General features: G+C 44.3%; 1 protein-coding gene across 16 annotated transcripts in view; it reads left to right on the top strand.

Moving 5' to 3' along the window:
* LOC149984304 (protein MTSS 1-like) overlaps positions 1 to 19186 on the top strand; it is a 122468-nt gene that overhangs the window by 73457 nt on the left and 29825 nt on the right. For 8 of the 16 annotated variants that reach the window (XM_090230648.1, XM_090230652.1, XM_090230644.1 and 5 more), the window contains exons 4-6: positions 5746 to 5830; positions 6886 to 6977; positions 7192 to 7266. In XM_090230648.1, coding sequence (XP_090086774.1) covers positions 5746 to 5830; positions 6886 to 6977; positions 7192 to 7266 — 252 coding nt within the window. Of the gene's footprint in view, positions 1 to 5745; positions 5831 to 6885; positions 6978 to 7004; positions 7050 to 7191; positions 7267 to 10181; positions 10194 to 19186 lie in introns of those variants that run through there. The other 8 variants (XM_090230647.1, XM_090230651.1, XM_090230642.1 and 5 more) reach the window with 2 other exon arrangements.

Here is a 19186-nt window from a genome sequence, read left to right as displayed (position 1 = left end):
TATAAACTATTAGGCTATATCTTCACTATCTTCACATTATAAACTATTAGGCTATATCTTCACTATCTTCACATTATAAACTATTAGGCTATATCTTCACTATCTTCACATTCTAAACTATTAGGCTATATCTTCACTATCTTCACATTATAAACTATTAGGCTATATCTTCACTATCTTCACATTCTAAACTATTAGGCTATATCTTCACTATCTTCACATTATAAACTATTAGGCTATATCTTCACTATCTTCACATTATAAACTATTAGGCTATATCTTCACTATCTTCACATTATAAACTATTAGGCTATATCTTCACTATCTTCACATTATAAACTATTAGGCTATATCTTCACTATCTTCACATTCTAAACTATTAGGCTATATCTTCACTATCTTCACATTATAAACTATTAGGCTATATCTTCACTATCTTCACATTATAAACTATTAGGCTATATCTTCACTATCTTCACATTATAAACTATTAGGCTATATCTTCACTATCTTCACATTATAAACTATTAGGCTATATCTTCACTATCTTCACATTATAAACTATTAGGCTATATCTTCACTATCTTCACATTCTAAACTATTAGGCTATATCTTCACTATCTTCACATTATAAACTATTAGGCTATATTTTCACTATCTTCACATTCTAAACTATTAGGCTATATCTTCACTATCTTCACATTATAAACTATTAGGCTATATCTTCACTATCTTCACATTATAAACTATTAGGCTATATCTTCACTATCTTCACATTCTAAACTATTAGGATATATCTTCACATTCTAAACTATTAGGCTATATCTTCACATTATAAACTATTAGGCTATATCGTCACATTATAAACTATTAGACTATATCTTCACATTATAAACTATTAGGCTATATCTTCACAGGCTATATCTTCACATAATAAACTATTAGGCTATATCTTCACATTATAAACTATTAGACTATATCTTCACATTATAAACTATTAGACTATATCTTCACATTATAAACTATTAGGCTATATCTTCACATTCTAAACTATTAGGCTATATCTTCACTATCTTCACATTCTAAACTATTAGGATATATCTTCACATTATAAACTATTAGGCTATATCTTCACATTATAAACTATTAGGCTATATCTTCACATTCTAAACTATTAGGCTATATCTTCACATTATAAACTATTAGGCTATATCTTCACATTATAAACTATTAGACTATATCTTCACATTATAAACTATTAGGCTATATCTTCACAGGCTATATCTTCACATAATAAACTATTAGGCTATATCTTCACATTATAAACTATTAGACTATATCTTCACATTATAAACTATTAGACTATATCTTCACATTATAAACTATTAGGCTATATCTTCACATTCTAAACTATTAGGCTATATCTTCACATTATAAACTATTAGACTATATCTTCACATTATAAACTATTAGGCTATATCTTCACATAATAAACTATTAGGCTATATCTTCACATTATAAACTATTAGGCTATATCTTCACATTATAAACTATTAGGCTATATCTTCACATTATAAAATATTAGGCTATATCTTCACATTATAAACTATTAGGCTATGTCTTCACATTATACACTATTAGGCTATATCTTCACATTATAAACTATTAGGCTATATCTTCACATTCTAAACTATTAGGCTATATCTTCACATTCTAAACTATTAGGCTATATCTTCACATTATAAACTATTAGGATATATCTTCACATTATATACTATTAGGCTATATCTTCACATTATAAACTATTAGACTATATCTTCACATTATAAGCGCAGCAATGCGCACACGGCAGTCAGCTGGCTATAAGCACAAATGTTCCACAATGCAATTCACTGGAAAACACACTTCTCCAAAGCGCACTGCAAAAGCGAGCGGTTTCATTTGACAGAGACAAACTATAGCCAATACCATAGCCAATACCATAGCCAATACCATAGCCAATACCATAGCCAATACCATAGCCAATACCATAGCCAAGACCATAGCCAATACCATAGCCTATACCATAGCCAATACCATAGCCTATACCATAGCCAATACCATAGCCAATACCGTAGCCAATATCATAGCCAATACCATAGCCAATACCATAGCCAATATCATAGCCAATACCATAGCCAATACCATAGCCAATACCATAGCCAATACCGTAGCCAATATCATAGCCAATACCATAGCCAATACCATAGCCAATACCATAGCCAATACCATAGCCAATACCATAGCCAATACCATAGCCAATACCATAGCCAATACCATAGCCAATACCATAGCCAATACCGTAGCCAATACCGTAGCCAATACCGTAGCCAATATCGTAGCCAATACCATAGCCAATACCATAGCCAATACCATAGCCAATACCATAGCCAATACCATAGCCAATACCATAGCCAATACCATAGCCAATACCAAAGCCAATACCATAGCCAATACCATAGCCAATACCATAGCCAATACCATAGCCAATACCATAGCCAATACCAAAGCCAATACCATAGCCAATACCATAGCCAATACCATAGCCAATACCATAGCCAATACCATAGCCAATACCATAGCCAATACCATAGCCAATACCAAAGCCAATACCATAGCCAATACCATAGCCAATACCATAGCCAATACCATAGCCAATACCATAGCCAATACCATAGCCAATACCAAAGCCAATACCATAGCCAATACCATAGCCAATACCATAGCCAATACCATAGCCAATACCAAAGCCAATACCATAGCCAATACCATAGCCAATACCATAGCCAATACCATAGCCAATACCATAGCCAATACCATAGCCAATACCATAGCCAATACCATAGCCAATACCATAGCCAATACCATAGCCAATACCATAGCCAATACCATAGCCAATACCATAGCCAATACCAAAGCCAATACCATAGCCAATACCATATCCAATACCAAAGCCAATACCATAGCCAATACCATAGCCAATACCATAGCCAATACCATAGCCAATACCATAGCCAATACCATAGCCAATACCAAAGCCAATACCATAGCCAATACCATAGCCAATACCATAGCCAATACCATACGCTTTGACAGGTAGGCTAATTAATTATTCGTGTACATTTACATACACCTATGTTTTTATTAACAGAACAGCTAGCGTTTTTCAGTTTTCAAAACTGAACCTATTTTGGTTAATATCCTTGGTACCCCAGCAGATGGCCTTGGTGCTCTAGCAGATGTTCTTGGTGCCCTAGCAGATGGCCTTGGTGCCCTAGCAGATAGCCTTGGTACCCCAGCAGATGTTCTTGGTGCCCTAGCAGATGACCTTGGTGCCCTAGCAGATGGCCTTGGTGCCCTGGCAGATGGCCTTGGTGCCCAAGCAGATGGCCTCGGTACCCTAGCAGATGTTCTTGGTGCCCTAGCAGATGACCTTGGTGCCCTAGCAGATGTTACTGGTGCCCTAGCAGATGTTCTTGGTGCCCTAGCAGATAGCCTTGGTGCCCTATGAGATGTTACTGGTGCCCTAGCAGATGTTCTTGGTGCCCTAGCAGATAGCCTTGGTGCCCTATGAGATGTTCTTGGTGCCCTAGCCGATGGCCTTGGTGCCCTAGCAGATGTTCTTGGTGCCCTATGAGATGTTCTTGGTGCCCTATGAGATGTTCTTGGTGCCCTAGCAGATAGCCTCGGTGCCCTAGCAGATATCCTTGGTGCCCTAGCAGATGTTCTTGGTGCCCTATGAGATGTTCTTGGTGCCCTAGCCGATGGCCTTGGTGCCCTAGCAGATAGCCTTGGTGCCCTAGCAGATGGCCTTGGTGCCCTAGCCGATGGCCTTGGTGCCCTAGCAGATAGCCTTGGTACCCTAGCAGATAGCCTTGGTGCCCTAGCAGATAGCCTTGGTGCCCTAGCAGATAGCCTTAGTGCCCTAGCAGATAGCCTTGGTGCCCTAGCAGATGTTCTTGGTGCCCTAGCAGATGGCCTTGGTATCCCAGCAGATGTTCTTGGTGCCCTAGCCGATGGCATTGGTGCCCTAGCAGATGGCCTTGGTGCCCTAGCAGATGGCCTTGGTGCCCTGGCACCTCTTGAAGGCCATTTGGCCTTGCCCCTAAAATCCTGAAATGCCAGGCCCCTCCCTCATTGGGCCTTTAGGTTTATTATTGCTGGTGATGTTACAACTCACCGTTGTGTTTTGTATCAAAAAGTGGGTTGGGCCTCTTTGTATGTAAGGAGAGAGCAGCGTTCTCTAGTGTTTATTTACAAAGCACTCATGCTGAAACCTCCTATTTATCTATCATTGTTAATTACCAAACCCAGTCACAGGCTTGGATAACACTGGAGGCCCCTTCGGTCTCCACAGAGTTGGGTAAAGCTACTTTTAGTTGTTTTTTTTTTTTTTGTGCCATTTATGTGGAACAACTTTACAGAGCTCTCTGAAATGAAATGAGTAATGATCTGAGACCTCTAAGTTGATACACGTGTCTGTTTCTCTTAATATGTTGTGTGGTTTGTGTATATTGTGTGTTGTTGTATATGTTTGATGTATTTATGCCGGGCTCGTCTGGAAAAGACACCATAGACTCAGTATGACTTTCCTGTCAAAATAAAGGCTTAATCATTATGTGAAGTTTCCTATGCTGATTGGTTCAGCTCTAACCAGGATGTGTTGTTTGTGTGTTACAGGAGGCACCAGGGACATTGGTTCAGCTCTAACCAGGATGTGGTGTTTGTGTGTTACAGGAGGCACCAGGGACATTGGTTCAGCTCTAACCAGGATGTATTGTTTGTGTGTTACAGGAGGCACCAGGGACATTGGTTCAGCTCTAACCAGGATGTATTGTTTGTGTGTTACAGGAGGCACCAGGGACATTGGTTCAGCTCTAACCAGGATGTATTGTTTGTGTGTTACAGGAGGCACCAGGGACATTGGTTCAGCTCTAACCAGGATGTATTGTTTGTGTGTTACAGGAGGCACCAGGGACATTGGTTCAGCTCTAACCAGGATGTGTTGTTTGTGTGTTACAGGAGGCACCAGAGACATTGGTTCAGCTCTAACCAGGATGTATTGTTTGTGTGTTACAGGAGGCACCAGGGACATTGGTTCAGCTCTAACCAGGATGTATTGTTTGTGTGTTACAGGAGGCACCAGGGACATTGGTTCAGCTCTAACCAGGATGTATTGTTTGTGTGTTACAGGAGGCACCAGAGACATTGGTTCAGCTCTAACCAGGATGTATTGTTTGTGTGTTACAGGAGGCACCAGGGACATTGGTTCAGCTCTAACCAGGATGTATTGTTTGTGTGTTACAGGAGGCACCAGGGACATTGGTTCAGCTCTAACCAGGATGTATTGTTTGTGTGTTACAGGAGGCACCAGGGACATTGGTTCAGCTCTAACCAGGATGTATTGTTTGTGTGTTACAGGAGGCACCAGGGACATTGGTTCAGCTCTAACCAGGATGTGTTGTTTGTGTGTTACAGGAGGCACCAGGGACATTGGTTCAGCTCTAACCAGGATGTGTTGTTTGTGTGTTACAGGAGGCACCAGAGACATTGGTTCAGCTCTAACCAGGATGTGTTGTTTGTGTGTTACAGGAGGCACCAGGGACATTGGTTCAGCTCTAACCAGGATGTGTTGTTTGTGTGTTACAGGAGGCACCAGGGACATTGGTTCAGCTCTAACCAGGATGTGTTGTTTGTGTGTTACAGGAGGCACCAGGGACATTGGTTCAGCTCTAACCAGGATGTGTATGAGACACAGAAGCATCGAGGCCAAGCTCAGAGACTTTTCAATGTAAGGATGTCCTCATTTACAACGACACTACTAGACCATCATTTACAATACATGTCACTTTGAACAAAATTAAGAAGTGTGTGTGTGTGTGTGTGTGTGTGTGTGTGTGTGTGTGTGTGTGTGTGTGTGTAACAGTGTCGTTAAAGTGAGACATTACTGATGAATCTGTAGAATGTCACCCAGCTCAGCCGATTCTCGTCTTTCCCAGCATTCCACTGTCTCGGGCATGTCTGGTCCACGACACACACACACACAGTCACACAGGGGGATCTCTAATTTCTTCAAGGCATTTTGGAGAAATTCTTCTTGCGTCTCCATGGCTGTGACAGTGTGCAGTAGTAAACCTAGGTGCCTGTGGTCTAGCCTAGCTACACACACACACACGCACACACACACACACACACACACACACACATAAATGAAAAACACACACACTGTCTGGCTGTCTCTCTGACAACATGTGTCCAGACCAGAAAGTCCAGGGTGTTATATTAGTCTCAGCTGTCTGGCTCACATCACCACTATGCCCCACCCCCTCACACCACTATGCCCCACCCCCTCATCACCATTATGCCCCACCCCTCATCACTATTATGCCCCGCCCCCTCATCACCAGTATGCCCCACCCCTCATCACCACTATGCCCCACCCCTCATCACCACTATGTCCCACCCCTCATCACCACTATGCCCCGCCCCCTCATCACCACTATGCCCCACCCCCTCATCACCACTATGCCCCGCCCCCTCATCACCACTATGCCCCACCCCCTCATCACCACTATGCCCCACCCCCTCATCACCATTATGCCCCACCCCTCATCACCACTATGCCCTGCCCCCTCATCACCATTATGCCCTGCCCCCTCATCACCATTATGCCCCACCCCTCATCACCACTGTGCCCTGCCCCCTCATCACCATTATGCCCCACCCCTCATCACCACTATGTCCCTCTCTACTGAAAGATTGGCCTTTTGGTGGGCTAGGAGAGATCCTAATAAATAATACTGGATTTCTAATGTTTCTCACCCTTGTGATTGCTGTGACCTGCAGGGCTTTCATGGACTGCATGATCAACCCTCTACAGGATCAGATAGAGGAGTGGAAGAGAGGAACCAACACTCTGGATAAGGACCATGCTAAAGGTACCATCATAACATATAGATATATAATAATATAGAGAGGAACCAACACTCTGGATAAGGACCATGCTAAAGGTATCATCATAACATATAGATATATAATGATATAACCATACACAACAAGCCAGTGTCATATACACTACATGACCAAAAGTATGTGGACACCTGCTCGTCGAACATCGCATTCCAAAATGTTGACCCCATTTCCCCCCCACAGAGTACAAGAAAGTTCGGAGTGAGATCAAGAAGAAGTCTTTAGACACTCTGAAGCTACAGAAGAAGGCAAAGAAAGGTACTCCATCCATCCATCCATCCATCCATCACTTCTCTACAACATATTACAACATATGTCCGATACATATAATGTCTGTGGGCTTGGCCATATGAAGTATAGTGTGAACCCTGTACCTCTATGGGCTGTCGTTTCCCCTTGAGGTCAAACCTACACAGTCCATGTAGTCTAAAGGAAATAGAGTTGAACGTCAATGAGGCTACTCAGGGACTCTACAGTATAAAACACAGTACATGTTTATGTAACATTTACTATACATAGTACATCTCTTTGTTCCTTTATCATCTCTGAACGTCAATCTCTAACGTACATGTGGTACGCTTAGGCAAATGGACATGCAAATTGAGTTGAACATCCTTCCCTACCGAATGTCTTTACTCTATGCTGTGGTTTCGGTTAAGTTTATGTAAGACTGTTCCTGATCCCTGTCAGACTCTGCGGATGGTCAGATATCATCTTGTACACAGGAATCTGTCTAAATGATGTCTGGAAACATGGAGGAGGAAAAACAACAGAGTCAGCTCATGTTGACCGTCATTATACTGAAACCAGGACACTTCCGGTGTCCCAAATGGCACCCTGTTCCCTATGTAGTGCACTACTTTAGACCGGTGTCTATAGGGCTAGGGCCCAAAAGAAGTGCACTACATAGGAAATAGGGTGCCATTTGGAACAGATTCCCTGCTCAACTTCTGAGTATCAGTTTGTGTCTTCTCCTCGTAGGACAGCGCATCCCAATTGAATAAGCATATGCAGTCAGTCAGTCTTTGTGCAGGCCTTACGCATCATGAAAGGAAATGGAGACGCTATTGAAGAGGTTCAATATGTGTCTAGACAGAGAGACGGATGAAAGAGAGCGTCTATGGGAAGCTCCTATTCAAGCTGTCAGTTATCTTGAGTGACTAAAAGTCCAGTTGAAATTTCAAAATGTCCGTCTTGAAAGCACCAAAACATCTATGCATTTTCTGCATTTCAAAGTGAACTTCAACTTTTTTTAAAACTTCTTTGGCTCAAATACTGTGCTGTTGTATTTCCATGGTGCAGTATTTAGCAGTATGCACCTGGTCTTCTTGTTACAGTGTTATTAGAAGTCCTATCTAGAGGAGCAGTATTTAGCAGTATGCACCTGGTCTTCTTGTTCCAGTGTTATTAGAAGTCCTACCTAGAGGAGCAGTATTTAGCAATGTGCACCTGGTCTTCTTGTTCCAGTGTTATTAGATGTCCTACCTAGAGGAGGAGTATTTAGCAATGTGCACCAACTGGCGCAGCGGTCTAAGACACTGCACCTCAGTGCTAGAGGCATCACTACAGACAACCTGGTTCGAATCCAGACTGTATCACAACTGGCTGTGATTGGGAGTCTCATAGGGCGTAGCACAATTGGCCCAGCGTCGTCCGAGTTTGGCAGGTGTAGGCCGTCATAACGTATTGATCAAAACCACCTGAAACACTGAACTAGCTGACCTAAATGTCTTGATCAAAACCAGCTGGAACAGGAAACTAGCTAGCCTAAATGTCTTGATTAAAGCCACCTGAAACAATGATATAGCTAGCCTAAATTATCAAAACCTGCAGAAACACTAAACTAGCTATGTCTTGATCAAAACATCTGAAACACTGAACTAGCTAACCTAAAATGATCAAAACTACCTGAAACCCTGAAGTAGCTAACTAAATGACCAAAACCACTGAACTAGCTAGTCTAAATGACCAAAAGCACTGAACTAGCTAGTCTAAATGTCAAAAATCAAAACCACCTGAACTTAAACGCCTTAATTAAAACCACCTGAAACACTGACCTAGCTATCCTAAATGTTTTGATCAAAACCACACTGAACTAGTTAGCCAAAATGACCAAAACTACCTGAAACACTGACCTAGCTATCCTAAATGTTTAGTTTTTCTACAAGATTGAACCAATACACACTTTTCTAGTCTCTCCTATGAGAGGCCCTGTGCCCTATGCTATGAGAGGCCCTGTGCCCTATGCTATGAGAGGCCCTGTGCCCTATGCTATGAGAGGCCCTGTGCCCTATGCTATGAGAGGCCCTGTGCCCTATGCTATGAGAGGCCCTGTGCCCTATGCTATGAGAGGCCCTGTGCCCTATGCTATGAGAGGCCCTGTGCTTTACTAGGAACTATAAGGAATGGGTCAATCCTGACTTCAAGGGGGAAGTTTTCACCTTTGGACACGTGAACAGGGGAGCGTTTAACGCCATATATCTGTCTAGACTGAATTCTTCAAACGTGTTTTTCCAGCTTGGCCTCTTCATAATGAAGGCTGTTATTAGTGCAACGCGTTCACCCTCACAAACAGTCCTCTTTGGCAGATCAAACAGCTAGACCCATGTTGGGTCATATAATGAATGCGGTGATATATGTCAGTGTCGACGCGGACAATTTTGTAAGTCGCTCAGTTTATCCTAAGAGTCTGGTGAAGCTAAAGGGCCATTATTAGACGCACAGAGACAGTCACAGAGACAGTCACAGAGACGGTCACAGAGACGGTCACAGAGACGGTCACAGAGACGGTCACAGAGACAGTGACAGAGACAGTCACAGAGACGGTCACAGAGACGGTGACAGTCACAGAGACAGTCACAGTCGCAGTGACAGTCACAGAGACAGTCACAGTGACAGTCACAGAGACAGTCACAGAGACGGTCACAGTGACAGTCACAGAGACAGTCACAGAGACAGTCACAGAGACAGTCACAGAGACAGTCACAGAGACAGTGACAGTCACAGAGACGGTCACAGAGACAGTGACAGTGACACTTATTAGCAACATGATTTGTGCAGTCTCCTTCAGGCCTCTTGACTGACTGAAATGTTTTCCTCTTTACGGCCGTGTCGTCGACCTTATTGCCCCCCCCCCGCCGGGTCACTGGGCACCTGTTGTTGTTGCCCTGCAGCTGATGCCCTGGGTAAGTCTGTAACAGACTGGTAGTCTGTCTGTTAGTCTGTCTGTCAGCCCTCCAGCCTGCTCTGTGGGGTCCGGGGTTTCAGTCAGTCTGTCAGTCTACCTTGTGCTGCAATGCTGTTTAGTGTTCCGTTCTGTTCTGCTCCTTCCACTACCCCTCTCTCTTCCTCTCTCTCTTCCTCTGTCTCTCTCTCCTCTCTCTCTCTCGCTGTCTCCCCCCTCTCTCTCTCGCTGTCTCCCCCCTCTCTTGCTCTCGCTGTCTCTCCTCTCTCTGTCTCTCCTCTCTCTCGCTGTCTCTCCTCTCTCTGTCTCTCCTCTCTCTCGCTGTCTCCCCCCTCTCTTGCTCTCGCTGTCTCTCCTCTCTCTGTCTCTCCTCTCTCTCGCTGTCTCTCCTCTCGCTGTCTCTCCTCTCTCTGTCTCTCCTCTCTCTGTCTCTCCTCTGTCTCTCCTCTCTCTGTCTCTCCTCTCTCTGTCTCTCCTCTCGCTGTCTCTCCTCTCTCTGTCTCTTTCTCTCGCTGTCTCTCCTCTCTCTGTCTCTCCTCTCTCTCTCGCTGTCTCCCCCCTCTCTCTCACTGTCTCTCCTCTCTTTCCTCTCTTTCTCTCGCTGTCTCTCTCTCTCTGTCTCTACTCTCTCTCTCTCTCTCTCTGTCCTTTCTCTCTCTCTTTCTCTCTCTGTGGAGTGCAGACTAACTCTGTTAGTCTAATGTACTGTGTACTACTGTCCTGTCTCCTCCTCTGTCCCCTGCTATGCTTCCTACTGTCCTGTCTCCTCCTCTGTCCCCTGCTATGCTTCCTACTGTCCTGTCTCCTCTCTCTTCTCTCTCTTCCCTCTCTCTCTCTTTCTCTCTCTCTCTCTCGCTTCCCTCTCTCTCTCTCTCTCTCTCTCTCTCTCTCTCTCTTCCCTCTGTCTCTCTCTCTCTCTCTCTCTCTCTCTCTCTCTCTCTCTCTCTCTGTGGTTTAATTATCCTGCCTTCACTGCTTCGTGGTTTGTTTTCAGCTCAGCGCCACTGAAGCTCACACACACACTAATCATCATCTGTGGAGGTGGAGAACACACACACACTAATCATTATCTGTGGAGGTGGAGAACACACACACACTAATCATTATCTGTGGAGGTGGAGAACACACACACACTAATCATTATCTGTGGAGGTGGAGAACACACACACACTAATCATTATCTGTGGAGGTGGAGAACACACACACTAATCATTATCTGTGGAGGTGGAGAACACACACACACTAATCATCATCTGTGGAGGTGAAGAACACACACACACACACACACTAATCATTATCTGTGGAGGTGGAGAACACACACACTAATCATTATCTGTGGAGGTGGAGATCACACACACACACTAATCATTATCTGTGGAGGTGGAGAACACACACACACACTAATCAATATCTGTGGAGGTGGAGAACACACACACACACACACACTAATCAATATCTGTGGAGGTGGAGAACACACACACACACTAATCATTATCTGTGGAGGTGGAGAACACACACACACTAATCATTATCTGTGGAGGTGGAGAACACACACACACACTAATCATTATCTGTGGAGGTGGAGAACACACACACACACTAATCATTATCTGTGGAGGTGGAGAACACACACACATACTAATCATTATCTGTGGAGGTGGAGAACACACACACACTAATCATTATCTGTGGAGGTGGAGAACACACACACACTAATCATTATCTGTGGAGGTGGAGAACACACACACACACTAATCATTATCTGTGGAGGTGGAGAACACACACACACACTAATCATTATCTGTGGAGGTGGAGAACACACACACACACTAATCATTATCTGTGGAGGTGGAGAACACACACACACACTAATCATTATCTTTGGAGGTGGGGAACACACACACACACACACACCAGTCATTAAGACAGGAGGACAAAGTGCTGATGTTCCACTCCACCACTCCACCACTCTCACCCCCAGCTTTCCCTAATGATTGGCAGAGGTCACACACAGCCCTTCACAGCATCAGAACAGGGGTCTGCTCAGCATGTAGATGAAGCTGGTCTGTTTTCCCAGTCAGGACAGGGGTCTGCTCAGCATGTAGATGAAGCTGGTCTGTTTTCCCAGTCAGGACAGGGGTCTGCTCAGCATGTAGAGGAAGCTGGTCTGTTTTCCCAGTCAGGACAGGGGTCTGCTCAGCATGTAGAGGAAGCTGGTCTGTTTTCCCAGTCAGGACAGGGGTCTGCTCAGCATGTAGAGGAAGCTGTGCTGGTCTGTTTTCCCAGTCAGGACAGGGGTCTGCTCAGCATGTAGAGGAAGCTGGTCTGTTTTCCCAGTCAGGACAGGGGTCTGCTCAGCATGTAGAGGAAGCTGGTCTGTTTTCCCAGTCAGGACAGGGGTCTGCTCAGCATGTAGAGGAAGCTGGTCTGTTTTCCTAGTCAGGACAGGGGTCTGCTCAGCATGTAGAGGAAGCTGTGCTGGTCTGTTTTCCCAGTCAGGACAGGGGTCTGCTCAGCATGTAGAGGAAGCTGGTCTGTTTTCCCAGTCAGGACAGGGGTCTGCTCAGCATGTAGAGGAAGCTGTGCTGGTCTGTTTTCCCAGTCAGGACAGGGGTCTGCTCAGCATGTAGAGGAAACTGTGCTGGTCTGTTTTCCCAGTCAGGACAGGGGTCTGCTCAGCATGTAGAGGAAGCTGGTCTGTTTTCCCAGTCAGGACAGGGGTCTGCTCAGCATGTAGAGGAAGCTGTGCTGGTCTGTTTTCCCAGTCAGGACAGGGGTCTGCTCAGCATGTAGAGGAAGCTGTGCTGGTCTGTTTTCCCAGTCAGGACAGGGGTCTGCTCAGCATGTAGAGGAAGCTGGTCTGTTTTCCCAGTCAGGACAGGGGTCTGCTCAGCATGTAGAGGAAGCTGGTCTGTTTTCCCAGAAGGCCAATGGAAACAGACATGTACACTAGCGTTCAACAGTTTGGGGTCACTTAGAAATGTCCTTGTTTTTGAAAGAAAAGCAAAAAATAAATGGCCATTAAAATAACATCAAATTGATCAGAAATACAGTGTAGACATTGTAAATGTTTTAAATGACTATTGTAGCTGGAAACAGATGATTTGTTATGGAATATCTACATAGGCTACAGAGGCCCATTATCAGCAACCATCACTCCTGTGTTCCAATGGCACGTTGTATTAGCTAATCCAAGTTTATCATTTTAAAAGGCTAATTGATCATTAGAAAACTCTTTTGCAATTATGTTAGCACAGTTGAAAACTGTTGTTCTGATTAAAGAAGGGATAAAACTGTCCTTCTTTAGACTAGTTGAGTATTTTGAACATCAGCGTTTGTGTGTTCGATAACAGGCTCAAAATGGCAGGAAACAAAGACCTTTCTTCTGAAACTCATCAGTCTATTCTTGTTCTGAGAAATGAAGACTATTCCATGTGAGAAATTGCCAAGAAACTGAAGATCTCGTACAACACTGTGTACTACTCCCTTCACAGAACAGCGCAAACTGGCTCTAGCCAGAATAGAAAGAGGAGTGGGAGGCCCCGGTGCACAACTGAACAAGAGGACAAGTACATTAGAGAGTCTAGTTTGAGAAACAGACGCCTCACAAGTCCTCAACTGATAGCTTCGTTAAATAGTACCAGCAAAAACACCAGTCTCAAAGTCAACAGCGAAGAGGCGACTCCGGGATGCTGGCCTTCTAGGTAGAGTTGCAAAGAAAAAGCCATATCTCAGACTGGCCAATAAAAAGCCATATCTCAGACTGGCCAATAAAAAGCCATATCTCAGACTGGCCAATAAAAAGCAAAACAATTAAGACGGGCAAAAGAACAGACACACTGGACAGAGGAACAAGGACATTTATAAGTGACCCCAAACTTTTGAAAGGTAGCGTGTGTGTTTTAGTTGTCTTCCTTGGAGAGAGGGCTGCTCTACTCACCTGGAACCTATGTTGTTTGGTATGATGTTTTCAACAGGCCCCAGACTTAGAGGGACAACTGGGATTCTGGGACATTTTATCAGTCAAATGAAGATAAGGGACTGAGGATAATCTCAGACTTGGAGGGAGGGGGGGGGGGAGAGGTAATGTACAGAGCTAACAGTAACAGAGAGGGAATGGACTCACAACTGCAGCCTCTCACTGAATATTTATGATTTCATACTGTATCGTATGAAAGGAGTTCACTCTAGTTTAATATTTATGATTCTATGCTGTACCGTATGAGGGGAGTTCTCTCTAGTTTAATATTTATGATTTCATACTGTAGTTCACTCTAGTTTAATATTTATGATTTCATACTGTATTTCACTCTAGTTTAATATTTATTATTCTATGCTGTACCGTATGAGGGGAGTTCTCTCTAGTTTAATATTTATGATTTCATACTGTAGTTCACTCTAGTTTAATATTTATGATTATATACTGTAGTTCTCTCTAGTTTAATATTTATGATTCTATACTGTAGTTCTCTCTAGTTGTGGCCTCATTTCATCTGATGGAAGAGCAGGCGGTGCTGATTAATCAGTTCTAGAGCCTGCAAGCTGCCTTCTGTAACTGACCTATATCTCCAAGGCATCCAGTTTTGACACACATATTGTAACTAATGATCTAGTATGAGTTTCTCCTCTCTCTTAGTCCTCAGTTAGCCCCTGGATGAACAACACAGTCTGACAGTAGTTTCTCCTCTCTCTTAGTCCTCAGTTAGCCCCTGGATGAACAACACAGTGTGACAGTGAGACTGTAGTTTCTCCTGTCTCTTAGTCCTCAGTTAGCCCTTGTCCTGTCTGTTCTGCTCTCTGTCTCATTCCCTCCTCCTGTCCTGTCCTCCCTCATCTAGCCCTGTCCTGCCTGTTCTGCTCTCTGTCTCATTCCCTCCTCCTGTTCTGTCCTCCCTCATCGTGTCCTGTACTGTCTGTTCTGCTCTCTGTCTCACTCCCTCCTCCTGTCCTGTCTGTTCTGCTCTCTGTCTCACTCCCTCCTCCTGTCCTGTCTGTTCTGCTCTCTGTCTCACTCCCTCCTCCTGTCCTGTCCTCCCTCATCTAGCCCTGTCCTGTCTGTTCTGCTCTCTGTCTCACTCCCTCCTCCTGTCCTGTCCTCCCCTGTCTATCCCTGTCCTGTCTGTTCTGCTCTCTGTCTCACTCCCTCCTCCTGTTCTGTCCTCCCTCATCTAGCCCTGTCCTGTCTGTTCTGCTCTGTCTCACTCCCTCCTCCTGTCCTGTCTGTTCTGCTCTCTGTCTCACACCCTCCTCCTGTCCTGTCCTCCCTCATCTAGCCCTGTCCTGTCTGTTCTGCTCTGTCTCACTCCCTCCTCCTGTCCTGTCTGTTCTGCTCTGTCTCACTCCCTCCTCCTGTCCTGTCTGTTCTGCTCTCTGTCTCACTCCCTCCTCCTGTCCTGTCCTCCCTCATCTAGCCCTGTCCTGTCTACTCTGCTCTCTGTCTCACTCCCTCCTCCTGTCCTGTCCTCCCTCATCTAGCCCTGTCCTGTCTGCTCTGCTCTCTGTCTCACTCCCTCCTCCTGTCCTGTCCTCCCCTGTCTGGCCCTGCCCTGTCTGTTCTGCTCTATCTCACTCCCTCCTCCTGTCCTGTCCTCCCCTGTCTGTTATCAAACCAATGTGATAAACTCTCCAACCCTCTGCCCACATGTTGTCTGGCTAGTCTGAAAGCTCTGCCAGAGGAGGGAATGAGTGTACAGGGTGACTGGGTTCCTACCAACTGTCTGTTAGATACTGTGTTTGAGGCATTGCAGTAGCATGAACTTCTGATGCATGTTATCTAATGAATTATTGTCAGAGATTCATTCCTGTCCCAATGTTTGTGCCACGATAGGGTCTTGTGTGGGTATGGTTTGGTATGGTATGGGTTGGTATGGGTTTGGTATGGTTTGGATTGGTATATTTTGGTATGGTTTGGTATGGTTCGGTATGGTTTGGTATGGTATGGTTTGGTATGGTATGGGTTGGTATGGTTTGGATTGGTATATTTTGGTATGGTTTGGTATGGGTTGGTATGGTATGGGTTGGTATGGGTTGGTATGGTTTGGGCTGGTATGGTATGGTTTGGTATGGTTTGGGTTGGTATGGTATGGTTTGGTATGGTTTGGGTTGGTATGGTATGGATTGGTATATTTTGGTATGGTTTGGTATGGGTTGGTATGGTATGGGTTGGTATGGTATGGGTTGGTATGGGTTGGTATGGTTTGGGCTGGTATGGTATGGTTTGGTATGGTTTGGGTTGGTATGGTATGGTTTGGTAGGGTTTGGGTTGGTATGGTATGTTTCGGTATGGTTTGGTATGGTTTGGGCTGGTATGGTATGTTTCGGTATGGTTTGGTATGGTTTGGGCTGGTATGGTATGTTTCGGTATGGTTTGGTATGGTTTGGGCTGGTATGGTATGTTTCGGTATGGTTTGGTATGGTTTGGGATGGTTTGGGATGGTATGGGCTGGTATGGTATGTTTCGGTATGGTTTGGTATGGTTTGGGATGGTTTGGGATGGTATGGGCTGGTATGGTATGTTTCGGTATGGTATGGTATGGTTTAGTATGGTTTGGTATGGTATGGTTTAGTATGGTTTAGTATGGTTTGGTATGGTATGGTTTGGTATGGGTTTAGTATGGTTTGGTATGGTATGGGTTGGTATGGTTTTGGTATGGTTTGGTATGGTATGGTTTGGTATGGTTTAGTATGGTTTGGGTTGGTATGGTATGTTTCGGTATGGTTTGGTATGGTTTGGGCTGGTATGGTATGTTTCGGTATGGTTTGGTATGGTTTGGGCTGGTATGGTATGTTTCGGTATGGTTTGGTATGGTTTGGGATGGTTTGGGATGGTTTGGGCTGGTATGGTATGTTTCGGTATGGTTTGGTATGGTTTGGTATGGTATGGTTTGGTATGGTTTGGTATGGTTTGGTATGGTATGGGTTGGTATGGGTTGGTATTGTATGGTTTAGGTAGGTATGTTTCGGTATGGTTTGGTATGGTATGGTTTAGTATGGTTTAGTATGGTTTGGTATGGTATGGTTTAGTATGGTTTAGTATGGTTTGGTATGGTATGGTTTAGTATGGTTTAGTATGGTTTGGTATGGTATGGTTTGGTATGGTTTAGTATGGTTTGGTATGGTATGGTTTAGTATGGTTTAGTATGGTTTGGTATGGTATGGGTTGGTATGGTTTTGGTATGGTTTGGTATGGTATGGTTTGGTATGGTTTAGTATGGTTTGGTATGGTATGGGTTGGTATGGGTTTGGTATGGTTTAGTATGGTTTGGTATGGTATGGTTTGGGATGGTTTGGTATGGTTTGGGTTGGTATGGTATGTTTCGGTATGGTTTGGTATGGTATGTTTCGGTATGGTATGTTTCGGTATGGTTTTGGTATGGTATGGGTTGGTATGGGTTTGGTATGGTTTAGTATGGTTTGGTATGGTATGGTTTGGGATGGTTTGGTATGGTTTGGGTTGGTATGGTATGTTTCGGTATGGTTTGGTATGGTATGTTTCGGTATGGTATGTTTCGGTATGGTTTTGGTATGGTATGGGTTGGTATGGGTTTGGTATGGTTTAGTATGGTTTGGTATGGTATGGTTTGGGATGGTTTGGTATGGTTTGGGTTGGTATGGTATGTTTCGGTATGGTTTGGTATGGTATGTTTCGGTATGGTATGTTTCGGTATGGTTTGGTATGGTATGTTTAGGTAGGTATGTTTCGGTATGGTTTGGTATGGTTTGGTATGGTATGGTTTGGTATGGTTTAGTATGGTTTGGTATGGTATGGTTTGGGATGGTTTGGTATGGTTTGGGTTGGTATGGTATGTTTCGGTATGGTTTGGTATGGTATGTTTTGGTATGGTATGTTTCGGTATGGTTTGGTATGGTATGTTTCGGTATGGTATGTTTCGGTATGGTTTGGTATGGTATGTTTCGGTATGGTATGTTTCGGTATGGTTTGGTATGGTATGTTTCGGTATGGTATGTTTCGGTATGGTTTGGTATGGTATGGTATGTTTCGGTATGGTTTGGTATGTTGTCTGTGGCTTCAGGCAGAGGAAGCAGCAATCTGGCCCTCGTCATTGACACAGAGATAAAGACATAACACACACACACACACACACACACACACACACACACACACACACACACACTCACACTCACACTCACACTCACACACACACACACCAACATCCGACTGCCTTAGACACTGTGTAAAAACAGTGCATTCCATGGTCAGAGGGTAACACCAACCAGGGCTGGACTTTTTGACGAGGGCACTTTTCTAAATCCAGGCAGCTCTCATAGAAATCAGAGTAATTATATGTCTTGTGAAAAGCTTTTCTTGGATCCTAGTTGTTATGTAAAAGTATAGAGTCATTTTAACTGTAGGTGTCAGTTTGAGTTCCCAGTTCCGGTCACGCTTCATCTCCTCTGATCGTTTCCCCAAAATCCTAGAACAGTTTAAATAATTCTATAAACACAACATTTCTCCCATATTTCTCAAGAGCGCTGGAACGGCAGCCAAACCAAAATGGGTAAATGTTTGGATTCCTAGATGGAAATATCATCCATCCATTGTGTTAAACGACTACTGGATAATCTTGAGTTTCCCCAAAATGTCTAAGTTACGTTCTCACTGCTCATTGAAGCGCAACGATGCAGTCATACGTTTGACTTACAGTAGCAGCCTATTCTGGTGTTGTCATCCACAAAGCCTCAGGGTCAAACCTCACTGTTGAGAAACAGTTTACTTACATTTTCCAGCCTGGTTGGGACCTTGATGGGGTCTAGGAGAGGCTGGTGACAAAAAGTTAGATAATACCCCTGGACGGGCTGGCTGCTTAGGCCGAGTCCAGGAGGGGGAGGGAGGGAGAGAGGGAGAGAGGGAGAGAGGGAGAGAGGGAGAGAGGGAGAGAGAGAGAGAGAGAGAGAGAGAGAGAGAGAGCTCAGGGAGGATAGACTGGCAGTCTTCAAGGACAGGATAAACAACAGAAGCCCAGTAGTGATAAG

This window comes from Oncorhynchus mykiss, chromosome 3 (assembly GCF_057628025.1).
Source record: "Oncorhynchus mykiss isolate SJ-2025 chromosome 3, ASM5762802v1, whole genome shotgun sequence".
NCBI lineage: Eukaryota > Metazoa > Chordata > Actinopteri > Salmoniformes > Salmonidae > Oncorhynchus > Oncorhynchus mykiss.
Note: the sequence above shows the minus strand (reverse complement) of the source record. Positions and strands in the feature narration are given on the sequence as shown.